This window comes from Zonotrichia albicollis, chromosome 22 (genome assembly GCF_047830755.1).
Source record: "Zonotrichia albicollis isolate bZonAlb1 chromosome 22, bZonAlb1.hap1, whole genome shotgun sequence".
Lineage (NCBI taxonomy): Eukaryota > Metazoa > Chordata > Aves > Passeriformes > Passerellidae > Zonotrichia > Zonotrichia albicollis.
The window spans coordinates 1,717,721-1,730,299 of record NC_133840.1 but is presented as its reverse complement, the minus strand read 5'-3'; the positions used below and the strand labels follow the sequence as shown (position 1 = coordinate 1,730,299).

Here is a 12,579-nt window from a genome sequence, read left to right as displayed (position 1 = left end):
GGGGGCGTGAGTGTGCACAGGGGGCGCTGGGGACGCAGCGCGGCCGCGCCAGGCGCGCTCGGCACCGCGGAGCCGCCCGGGACTGCAGAGACGCGGCAGCGACGGCACTCGGCCAGCACCGGCCCCGCTGTGCCGGCAAAGGGGGCGAGGGCGGCTTTGGGGGGACGGCAGGAGCGGCCGCACTCGCGGGGGGGGGAGGGGGGGGCGGAGCCGTGGTGATCCAAGTGGGCGGGGTTGGGGGCGGGGCCCGCGGTAGCCGGGACAGCAGGGACCAACGGGATGGCAAAAGCAAGGATGGCGAAGCGGTGGGAGGAGCCGGGGGGACGGAGGTTGAGACCGCGAGGGCGGGGACGGTGCGGCCAAGGTGAGCGGGACCGCGGGTACCGGAGCCCTGGGGTCCAACAAGGAGGTGGGGGCGTGGCCCGCTGTGGACTCGCGGCAGCAAGGGGCGGGGCCGCAGCAGGGGCGGAGCTGGGCGGGGCGGCTGCTGGGGGCACCCCCGGTGCAGGAAACTGCTCCAGCAGTGCCCTGTAGGCTGCGACCGGCTCCACGGCAGCCACGGCCTGGCGGAAGATGCTGTTAAAATGTTTAACAAAAACTGTGTCCAAAAGTCTCTGGAAAAGATGGGAGAAAACTCACGCTTTATGGCACCACTTACGACAGTCGCGCTTTACGGCAGTTTTACGACAGTCGCGCTTTACGCCCCCTTTTACGACAGTCGCGCTTTACGGCAGTTTTACGACAGTGCTGCTTTACGGCCGATTTTACGACAGTCGCGCTTTACGGCCCCTTTTACGACAGTCGCGCTTTACGGCCCCTTTTACGACAGTGCTGCTTTACGGCAGCTTTACGACAGTCGCGCTTTACGGCCCCTTTTACGACAGTCGCGCTTTACGGCCGCTTTTACGACAGTCGAGCTTTTCGGCCCCCTTTAGGACAGTGCTGCTTTACGGCAGTTTTACGACAGTCGCGCTTTACGGCACCTTTTACGACAGTGCTGCTTTACGGCCGCTTTTACGACAGTCGCGCTTTACGGCCCCTTTTACGACAGTTGCGCTTTACGGCCCCTTTTACGACAGTCGCGCTTTACGGCCCCTTTTACGACAGTGCTGCTTTACGGCAGTTTTACGACAGTCGCGCTTTACGGCCCCTTTTACGACAGTGCTGCTTTACGGCAGTTTTACGACAGTCGCGCTTTACGGCCCCTTTTACGACAGTGCTGCTTTACGGCACCTTTTACGACAGTGCTGCTTTACGGCAGTTTTACGACAGTCGCGCTTTACGGCCGATTTTACGACAGTCGCGCTTTACGGCACCTTTTACGACAGTCGCGCTTTACGGCCCCTTTTACGACAGTCGCGCTTTACGGCAGTTTTACGACAGTGCTGCTTTACGGCCCCTTTTACGACAGTCGCGCTTTACTGCCGCTTTTACGACAGTGCTGCTTTACGGCAGTTTTACGACAGTCGCGCTTTACGGCCCCTTTTACGACAGTCGCGCTTTACTGCCGCTTTTACGACAGTGCTGCTTTACGGCAGTTTTACGACAGTCGCGCTTTACGGCCGCTTTTACGACAGTGCTGCTTTACGGCCGATTTTACGACGGTCGCGCTTTACGGCCGATTTTACGACAGTCGCGCTTTACGGCCCCTTTTACGACAGTCGAGCTTTTCGGCCCCTTTTACGACAGTGCTGCTTTACGGCAGTTTTACGACAGTCGCGCTTTACGGCCCTTTTTACGACAGTCGCGCTTTACGGCCCCTTTTACGACAGTCGCGCTTTACGGCACCTTTTACGACAGTGCTGCTTTACGGCAGTTTTACGACAGTCGCGCTTTACGGCACCTTTTTACGACAGTCGCGCTTTACGGCAGTTTTACGACAGTCGCGCTTTACGGCCCCTTTTACGACAGTCGCGCTTTACGGCACCTTTTACGACAGTGCTGCTTTACGGCAGTTTTACGACAGTCGCGCTTTACGGCCGCTTTTACGACAGTCGCGCTTTACGGCACCTTTTACGACAGTCGCGCTTTACGGCAGTTTTACGACAGTCGCGCTTTACGGCCGATTTTACGACAGTCGCGCTTTACGGCAGTTTTACGACAGTCGCGCTTTACGGCACCTTTTTACGACAGTCGCGCTTTACGGCAGTTTTACGACAGTCGCGCTTTACGGCCCCTTTTACGACAGTCGCGCTTTACGGCCGCTTTTACGACAGTCGCGCTTTACGGCCGCTTTTACGACAGTCGCGCTTTACGGCCGCTTTTACGACAGTGCTACTTTACGGCAGTTTTACGACAGTCGCGCTTTACGGCCCCTTTTACGACAGTGCTGCTTTACGGCCGATTTTACGACCGTCGCGCTTTACGGCCCCTTTTACGACAGTTGCGCTTTACGGCACCTTTTACGACAGTGCTACTTTACGGCAGTTTTACGACAGTCGCGCTTTACGGCCGCTTTTACGACAGTCGCGCTTTACGGCCGTCTTTACGACAGTGCTGCTTTACGGCAGTTTTACGACAGTTGCGCTTTACGGCCCCTTTTACGACAGTCGCGCTTTACGGCAGTTTTACGACAGTCGCGCTTTACGGCCGCTTTTACGACAGTCGAGCTTTTCGGCCCCTTTTACGACAGTCGCGCTTTACGGCCCCTTTTACGACAGTGCTGCTTTACGGCCGATTTTACGACCGTCGCGCTTTACGGCCCCTTTTACGACAGTTGCGCTTTACGGCACCTTTTACAACAGTGCTGCTTTACGGCAGTTTTGCGACAGTCGCGCTTTACGGCCCCTTTTACGACAGTTGCGCTTTGTGGCGCCTTTAGCGTCAGTTGCACTTTATGATAATTTGTTTTATGGATCTTTTATGGCAATTTATGGCGCTTCACTTTACCGCACTTAATGGTTTTCATTTTGTTTTTCAATTTGTTTTAAATTCAGTGTATTTTTAAAATTTTTTAGTTTTTTTAAATTTCATTTTTATTTTTTATTTTTCTTTATTTAAAGCTTTTTATTTTATTTTATTTGGTGCTGCCCAGACCAGCTCAAGCTGCTGCTTGTGGTGGTGTTTGAGGGTCCCCAGGGCAATGGAAGAGATGAGAATCTTGACTTCACTTTTCAGACGGTTGATTTATTATGTTATGATCTCTATTATATTAAAAGAAAATGAGATATTAGAACTATACTAAAAGAGCAAGGAGACATCAGATAGCTGGAAAGGAATGAATAATAAAAACCTGGGGCTGATCACAGCCCCTACAGAGCTGGACCATGATTGGTCATCACGTAGAAACAATGCACAGGAAACCAATCCAAGCTGCCCCATTTGCTGAACCATCTCCAGCCCACACTCCACAGCCAGCAGATTGTTATTGGTTCCATTTCTGTTCTGGGGCTTCTCAGGAGAAAAATCCTAGTGAAAGGAATTTCATCCCACGCGTCAGTGCCAGGGGATGGCACAGGCTGGCCGACGTCACGGTGTCATCCCTGCCAGCCCAGGGGTCACAGCAAGGAGGAGAGAGCTCACCCTGTGCTCACCCTGTGCTCACCCTGCATTACAGAGCAATACAACACAAAACGCATATTAACACAAGATGATAACCTTTTCTGTTTTCATTACATGAAGGTTTTTGGAGATTAAATATTTCTGAGTACACTGGGGATACCTCTGTGGGCCACCTCTATTTTACCTCCTTGTTAAGCAGGACATCCAAAACTGTTCCCAGCTGGGCAATTTCCATGATTTAACCTTGACTCTGATCTGGAGAGCCCTGGGGTCTCCCTTGAAGGAGCTTCCTCAGAAATTTTTCCCTGCCAGGTCAGGGATGGCTCCTTGGCACTTCTTTCAGCAGAGCAGCAGTGATTGCTTCACCCCTGATCAGGAGTTTTACCCTTTGAAACTGTAACAAAGTGCTGGGAATTGATGGGACGCTAAACCTGGCTGGTTTAGGAGCTGAGCAGTGATGTGCCCATCCCCTGGGTGCACGCTGTCCCCCAGGCAGAGCACACTTACGGCAAGGTTTGGGACTGAGAGTCACCCTTTTCCCTAGGGATCCTTCCTGGCACCCCAGCTCCATCCCAGGACAGCATTTTGGGGTGAATTGAGCAGTTTTTATCCCTGCTCCAAGCTCTGGCAGAGCCTCATTGCTGCCTGCTGAGCATGGAGCAGGTTGGTGCCACAAACTCACCTGGCAGCCCAGGGAGGCCGGGAGGTGGGAACAGGTAAGGCAAAGGGAAATGCAGGAGTGGCTGAATTCCCTGGCAGGATAAGGAGGCGCTGGCGCTGCCTCCCAGCTCTGCCAGCCCTCATTAGCACCTCCCAGGCAGGCACAGCTCATTCCAGCTGCATCCCAACCTTCTGCTGGAGATTGCATCCCTGCCTAATATGCATTTTTATATAAACAAGGGTGCTAAATGGCCTTTCACTTCCCTCTGTAATGTCTTTTTTAATGGAAGGTCCTGAATTAAGAACATATATATATGACTTGAAGAATTTTCTAAGTGATATTGAAAAGCTATTGTAGGGTAGGATTTCTCCTTGCAAAATTATTTTAATGAGGTTCCAGTTTATTTTCTGGCTCTATTTTACTTATTTAATCCTCCAGAGGGGCTTTTCAGAGGCAGCATCTCATTTTCAATGCAACTATTCTTAACATTAGGGAAAACTACCTTTCTGAAATGCATGAAGGGGAAAAAAAAACCCAACCAGAGGAAGATGTACGAGATAAGAATAAACTTGAAAAGCTTTGAGGTGGTTTATGGCTTCTCTGGAAAGAATAACAGTTCATGTATTTTTGTTATGGTGTGGTTTAATGATGCTTGCAGAAAAAAGATAAGGTAGGAATGGAAATATAAAATTAAACCAGCAAAGTGAATGTGATTATTTTAGTTACCAGTATTACCTGGGGAAAACGCTCGGGGGGGTTTTATCTAGACTAAATATTTGCTTTTCTAAGAAGAAAGGGCCCTCTGCGTTTCCTGGCACGAGGCTGGGAAGGGGAAATCTGTGGTCCAGAGGGAGGGTGAGGATGGAGGGAGCCCTGGCTGTGCCAGTGCTGGCGTCCTGGCAGTGGGATTGGCACGGGGCTGTGCCAGGGGTGGGGAGGAGATGGCCCCGAAAGGGAATTCCCAGCCTCACCCTGTGCCTTGTGGCACTGAGCAGGGGGGGAGTGGGGTGTGTGCACCCAACTTGGGGCATCCTGGATCCTTCACTGGGATCTGGGAATGGCTGATTCCCATGGGAGCCATCATCCCATCCCCATATCCCCATCCCCATGTCCCCAAATCCCCATATCCCCCCTTCCCATATCCCCAATCCCATTCCCATATCCCCATCCCCATGTCTCCATCCCATCCCAGGCTGTGGGGGCACACCCAGAGCCCCCAGCCCTGGGTTTTTGACTTCCCTGAGCAGCTCCAAGGTTCCCAGTCTGGGCTGGTGCAGTTTGAGGAGGGATCAGCAGGATCAGCCAAATGTGAGTCCCCTCTGGCACACCAGGCTCCCAAACACCCCCCTCCAGCCCCTGGGTCATGAAAGGCAAACCTGAGCTGAACCTGATGTGTGGCCTTCAGCCTCCCTGGGTAGTTAATTTTTCAATTTCTTCCAAGGATGCGGAAGACCAAGAAGTTTGTTTATAATTAAAATACTTGGAGATTTATACTTTAATTCAAATAGCTGAAAAGAAGCAGTTTCTATGTAGGTTTCTTCACTATCAGAATCTAAACCAGATTATTATGTAAATTTTCTCGATCCTAAATTCATTACAATATTCAATTTCAGGAAATGCTCTTGACCATCTGCTGCTGCTCCAAGAAATGAGTCTTGGAGATTGTTTGCTACCAGAAATGCTGTAGGTATTTAGGGTAGATGGGAGGGCAAGGGCAGTGCTGTGATTTCTGAGCCTGGTTGTTTAACCTGGAGTGCCGAGGCCACAGCTGGGCTGGGAAGGAGCAGCAGCTTCTGCTGTGGCCCTGTCCTGGTGTCACCCCTGCCCAGCCACCCTCAGCAGAGGCTTCCAGTCCTCCTCTGGCTCCTGGGGAGGCAGCCTGGTTTAATTCCAGGAGGGGACACAGTCCCAAGCTAGGGAAGGTACAGGTTGGATATTAGGAAGAAATTTTTCACTGAAAGAATAATGAAGGTTTCAACACCAGGCTGGTGTGTCCCCCCAGCAGCACACAGAATGGGAATGTGGGTGTGGATGGACAGGACAGGGACCTTCAGCAGTGCTTGGATGGATGTTGGAACATGGAGTGGGATAGAGAGGGGTTTTCTTCCTGTTCTCCATTCCTGGACAAGCTGGAACTGGTGTTTGCCTATCTGGAGCTGTCCCAGGCTCCATCCAGCATTCCAACCCCATCCTCAGTAACCTCCTGATTCCCCTCCTTCAGGGGAATTTTAACTCCTGTCCTCTGCTGCTGGGTAGATCCTTGAGCTGGGAATGACGTGAGACAGAAGGAAAGGAACAGAGGGAAAGGAAGGGCCCTGTCCTGCCCCTTCCCCAGCTGAAAACCATTGCAGAATTCCAGGAAAGCATTAAAAAGATACCAATTTGCATTCAGATGATGCTCCTGCTGAGGGGCTGGGTTTGATGGGGTGCAAGGCACTGTGTGGGCACCTTGTGCCCTCCCCTTTCCCCCCTCTCTGAGCCCCAGCAGCTCCTGTGCCCGAGGGTTTGGGGACAGGGACCCCATGGACATCCCCTGCAGCCAGCAGGGCCTGGCTGCCCTGGAATGTCCCAGAGGAGGGTGGGGTGTCACTCTGGGGGTGGGGGACACTCGGGGACAGGGCCAGACTGGCCTTTGTGTGCCTGTGCCAAGCAGATGTGAACAAACCCGAGTTCGATTTCCGAGAGCGCCTGGGGAGCGTCGCTGACTAATTATGGCAAACAGAGGATGAGCTCCCCTCCTCTTGCATTTTTTGATAAACATTGTCTCCTCTCCACAGCTGAGTATTTAATTAGTGTTGATTGTTGTTCCCGTGTTCAATAAGCACTCATCAGGAGGGGGGTGTCCGCTGGGGCAGCGTGGCCTGGAGCACAGCGCAGCCCAGGGTGTTCATAATTAAGGATGCAATTTATTTCAGCAAGTCATGTGTACAGCACCCTGTGTTTTAGGTTAATTTTCAAGGTTAAAGGGGAAAAAAAAAAAAAGCCCAAACAGCTTCAGAAGGCGAGGAGAGACGGCTGGAAAGTCAACAGTCAAAACTGCAGGGAGGGATGAACGTATAAAATCTGTTTATAAATAAATCTGTTTATAAATAAATCTGTTTTAAATCTGAGGCACCCAAAGCTCTGTGTGTGCTTGTGAACGCCCCCACGGGGCCCTGCAGACCCCTGGGTGCTTCCCACCCTCTTTCCTTTCAGACTGGGTCTGTTCCCAAGCTTTGGCTGGCAAATGGGACATGGAGCTGGATTCTCCAGCTGTGGGAAGGTTCCTCAGGAAACAGGTGCAGTAACAACATAAAACAACATAAAAGCTGCTTTTGCTCCTGCTGCTGGCTGTGGGAAGGGCTGAGGTTCACCACCAGCATCGCTTTATTCCTTTATTCCATCCCTGCCTCAGCTTTGGCTGTGTTTTCCCAAGGAATAACAAGGAGTGTCCCTGGAGCATCCCAGTGGGCTTTTCCCCTTCCCCTTCTCTGGGTGTTTTCAGTGCCAGCCCTGCTGTGGGCAGAGCTGTTGGCCACATCAGCTGGCTGGGTGAAAACCACTGCAGAATTCCTGCAGGAAACCCCTGCAGGAGGCAGCAGAGGGTGGGCAGGGGGCCTGGGGTGGGCACTGGGGGCTGGGAGCAGCCTCAGATTGAGTCTGGTCCTGGCTGGGCTGGGGGCTCAGGGGGCACAGCAGGCCCTGGCTGGGCTGGGCAGCATCAGCTGTGTCAGGAGAGGAGCTCCAGGCTCCCTGGTGCCAGCAGGGAATGGCTCAGGATCAACCATTCCCAGGGTTTGCTGCCCCTGAACTTCCCTGGCATGGGTCCTGGGTGTCCCCAGCCCTGGGGACAGCTCTGCTGGGTGGCACAGGGTCCTGTGTGAGCTGTGGGCAGCAGCTGAAGGGTTAAAGGGATGCAGAGGCACAGGTCAGTCCCTGCAGCTCTCCCTTGTCCATCGATATATTGAATATCTGTTAATCTGGATCAGTGGCACTGGGGAGGACCCGGGGACAGCCCCAGCCCCCTGTGCTGGCCCTGCTGGGGCAGGGGAGGGCTCAGGGGCTGCCTGGGCAGGGCTGTCCCTGGGGATGGGGACATGGGGACAATCTCCTCACCCTCGTCCTTCCCCAGGCACAATCTGACCCAGTGCCTGCACACCACACTCCCAAACACCATCAGCTGTGATAGCCAGGAAAAGAAACCCCAAAAGGGAGAAAGTCCCAAAGATTGCTCCATCCCTTCCTTCTGAGGGGGACCTCGAGGCCGTGTCCTGGGCATGAGGTGCCACCCACACCTGTCCCCAGTGCCACCAGTGCCAGGGGACATCCCACACCCACAGCCCTTTGGAGCACCCACCCAAGAGAGGGCAGATTTATTGCAGAGGAGATGTATTTGGGCTCATGGCAGTTCAGTTGTGTTAATTATGAAAATCTAAAGATAATCTATATTTAATGTCAAATTTTTCTCAAATTTGCTAAAGAAGGAGGAGAATATATGCACATGATGACATTTAAATGAAGAACAAGGTGCAATTAAACTCTGAAACATACAGTAGACTAATTGGGGAGAGGATGACAAATATAGTTATCATCAGCAACTAATTAGGGCCCTGCTTTAGCTCTCCCTGCTTGATTAATCTTGACTAGGTGTTAATAAGTTCCCTGGGCCTGGCCAGCAGTTGGAGCCAGGCTGTTTGTGGCTGCAGCCCTGGCCTGGAGGGATGTTGGACCATGAGGGGTGTTGGTTAAGGGGGTTGGATTTATTTTTGGAGGAGGATCAGAGCACATTTGGGCAGTGGAATTGTCCCCACGGAGCCTGGGAGTGCAGAGAGAGGAGGAGGAAGATGAGGAAGAGGAGGAGGAGCATCCACAGCACATCCTCTGTCTCCCAGATTTCCACTCTTATCTTTCTGCATGGAAAGGTAGGAACAGCCTACCCACAGGAGCCAATCCCAGGTGCTGCCCCTGCTCCTGGTGCCCATCCCCACCCGGAGTACCCCCGGACCGTGCAGTGCCATGGGAGGGGACAATGCCATGGGAGGGGACAATGCCATGGGAGGGGACAGTGCCATGGGAGGGGACAGTGCCATGGAGAGGGGACAGTGCAGTGCCATGAGGAGGGGACAGTGCCATTGGTGAGGACAGTGCCATGGGAGGGGACAGTGCCATGAGGAGGGGACAGTGCAGTGCCATGGGGAGGGGACAGTGCCATGGGAGGGGACAGTGCCATGGGAGGGGACAGTGAAGTGCCATGGGAGGGGACAGTGCCATGGGAGGGGACAGTGCAGTGCCATTGGTGAGGACAGTGCCATGGGGAGGGGACAATGCCATGGGAGGGGACAGTGCCATGGGGAGGGGACAGTGAAGTGCCATGGGAGGGGACAGTGCAGTGCCATGGGAGGGGACAGTACCATTGGTGAGGACAATGCCATGGTGAGGACAGTGCCATGGGGAGGGGACAGTGCAGTGCCATTGGTGGGGACAGTGCAGTGCCATGGGAGGGGACAGTGCCATGGGAGGGGACCGTGCAGTGCCATGGGAGGGGACAGTGCCATGGGAGGGGACAGTGCCATGGGGAGGGGACAGTGCCATGGGAGGGGACAGTGCCATTGGTGAGGACAGTGCCATGGTGAGGACAATGCCATGGGAGGGGACAGTGCCATGGGAGGGGACAGTGCAGTGCCATGGGGAGGGGACAGTGCCATGGGAGGGGACAGTGCCATGGTGAGGACAATGCCATGGGAGGGGACAGTGCCATGGGAGGGGACAGTGCAGTGCCATGGGGAGGGGACAGTGCCATTGGTGAGGACAATGCCATGGGAGGGGACAGTGCCATGGGGAGGGGACAGTGCAGTGCCATGGGAGGGGACAGTGCCATTGGTGAGGACAGTGCCATTGGTGGGGACAGTGCAGTGCCATGGGAGGGGACAGTGCCATCTCCCTCCCACCGTGTCCCCACACCCCCAGCAGGGTCCGGGGGCTCTCTCGTGGCTCGCAGCCCCTGCGGGAGCCCGGGCCGTGTTTCTGCCCTCCCGGCGGAGCGGGGAGAGCGGAGCCATCACCGGGAGGATGAACTTGGCTCGGTCTCCATGGAAACGCTGCCCGGGCCCGGCTCCGCCGCCGTGAGCGCGGGGCCCGCTGACCCCACTCAGAATTATTACCTTTAGCCAAATAAAATAATTTGTGTTAATAAAGAGACCATTTTCTCTCGGCTTCCAAGCGAGCCTTCCCCAGAAGGCAGAGTGACTCCTTAATTACACTTTTACTGCAAGGTGATTAATGTTCAATATGTGATACTCCGTTTAAATAAGTCGCTTATTAACACCTTTAATATATTTAATTTTTTTTTTCTTTCCCTTTTCCCCCCTCCTTCCCCCTGGCCCTGGAGGGGCTGAGCAGCGCTAGATGGAGCTCTGATATTGGGCATGGGGGGTGAATCCATGGAAGGACAAAATGATGGGAGGAGCAGGAGGGGAAACCCTGAGTGCCAAGGTGGCAGAGTTGGAGTGGGGGAAAACCGCTTTGCTTTGGGGGTTTGTGGCTGTGGGCACTGGGAAAGGGCGGGGAGAGGGCTGGGAAAGGGATGGGAGCAGCTCTGGGATGCTGGGCTGGGGGAGCCACAGGAGTTTGGAGAGTCCAAAATGGCCCAGCTGAGCCCAGCTCTGCAGGCAGGGATGGGAAATGGGAGCAGGGATGGGACACAGAGAGCAGAGACTGTCCTGGCACATCCCTCCTGTCCTGGCACACATCCCTGGCCCAGCTGTGCCCAGCTCTGCAGGCAGGGATGGGAAATGGGAGCAGGGATGGCACACCGGGAGCAGGGACAGTCCTGGCACATCCCTCCTGTCCTGGCACACGTCTCATGCCCAGCTGTGCCCATTTCTGCAGCCACATCCCTCCTGTGAGTGACACAGGGACCAGGGCTCTCCTGGCACATCCCAGGGCTGAGGAAATGGGGAAATGCCTCCTTGGGTTATTTTTTGGGGATGGGTGACAGTGACGCTGCTGGCTGGTGTTTAAAGGCAGGAAACTGTTCCTGCCTGAAATGGATTGTTCCTCCTGATTGCAGCTCAAGTGCTAAATGAAAAAAGTAATTTTGTTTTATACTGGATTTCTTCCTTTTGGAACTGTTTTTATTCGTGCAGCGACAGCTGTTTGTAAATACATGTTATTGTTTGCCCCATAAAAAACAAAATTATTATTCCCAAAATGGGAACTCACAGAATAAACTCCTGGTGCTGGTGTAGAGTTTGGAAATGGTGCTGGAAGTTTCTCCTTTTGGAGCCCTGTGAGCTGACAGGGGAGGGGCAGAGAAGCCCTGGGGGACAGGGGGTGGCACAGCCCTGGTGTCACTGTCCCTGCAAGGAGCCCTGGTCCCTGTCACCAGCCCCATCCCAGCTTTTCCTCACTCATTTATTGGGAGCAGCACCTCAAAAGGACAAACACAGCAGATTTGGCATTTCCATGGCACAGGGGAGCTGCTTTCCTGGGCTCCTTCCACTTTTCTCCATCCATTCTGGATCTCTGAATTTCTGCTTAGAGCCTGCCCAAAGCTGGGTGGGAGGAGATGTTCCAGCAGCCCCAAACACCCCAATTCCTGCCCAAACTGCCCCAAAATGCAGTTCACTCCATTTTCCTCCCTTTCCCTGCTTTGTGGAAGTGGGGTTAGTGATATTCACCATCACATATGGAGAAATATTCTGTGTATTATACAGAGAAACATTCCAGGGAGCTTGTAGAGATCTGCCCAGGCTGCTGCTGGGGGTGTGTGTGCTGGAACTGCTGCAAAGTGAAATAAAACTGCAGAGAAACCAAAGATTTCTGAAGGAACTGGTGCCTGAATCCATCCCTGAGAGCTCCTGAGGAAGCTCAGCTGCTCCCAGTTACCAGAGTGGGGAGTTTTCCTTGGGAACCTCCTCATTCCCAGGCAGGTTCCAGGTGGGGATTGTGGGGGTTATAAATACCTGAAATGCAGATTCACTCCTGAAATGCAGATTCACTCCTGAAATTCAGGTTCACTCCTGCCTTTGATGTCCTGCCCTCAGCTCGGAGCCTCCTGAAGGGAATTCCAGGTTTGGTGCTGGCAGGGCTGGGCTCTGCCCCCCCGGTTTTGTTCCACTGCCTTCCCCTTTTCTTTCTCCCTCCTCTTTTCCTGCAAAAAGCCATTTTACTGGAGGGATACCTCTGAGACCCCGGCTCCAGCTGCTCTCCTTGCCCTGAATTCCTGCACTTTATTAAAATTCTATTAATAGGAGATGCCTCGTAGAGCCCTGTAAGGGAGGTGACACCTCTGCTTTTCTCCTGCTCTGTGCTTTTTGCTGGGGTGGGGGATGTGGGTTTGGTTTGGGTTTAGTTTCTCGTTTCCTTGGAGTGGTTTGAAAAAGGCAAAGAGCTTGGCCTGTGTGAAAACCTGAAAAAGGAGAGGATTAACCAGGAAT

At 53.5% G+C, this 12,579-nt stretch overlaps 1 protein-coding gene across 1 annotated transcript; it reads left to right on the top strand.

Annotated features, from left to right (window-relative positions):
* The first annotated feature begins 294 nt into the window (after window positions 1-294).
* On the top strand, window positions 295-7,168 carry LOC141731434 (uncharacterized). Its single transcript, XM_074557304.1, has 3 exons — window positions 295-441; window positions 936-1,843; window positions 1,928-7,168. The coding sequence occupies exons 1-3, from the start codon at window positions 295-297 to the stop codon at window positions 2,838-2,840; spliced, it is 1,968 nt and encodes a 655-aa protein (XP_074413405.1). The 3' UTR covers window positions 2,841-7,168.
* The last annotated feature ends 5,411 nt before the right edge of the window (window positions 7,169-12,579 follow it).

What these genes read in the sequence shown, in the direction of transcription:
- LOC141731434 (XM_074557304.1), top strand. Translation starts at nt 295, where the DNA reads ATGGCGAAGCGGTGGGAGGAGCCGGGGGGACGGAGGTTGAGACCGCGA. An exon ending in CCCGCTGTGGACTCGCGGCA is followed by an intron (nt 442 to 935) that starts GCAAGGGGCGGG and finishes GGCCCCCTTTAG; the next exon opens with GACAGTGCTGCTTTACGGCA. An exon ending in ACAGTCGCGCTTTACGGCAC is followed by an intron (nt 1,844 to 1,927) that starts CTTTTTACGACA and finishes GCTTTACGGCAC; the next exon opens with CTTTTACGACAGTGCTGCTT.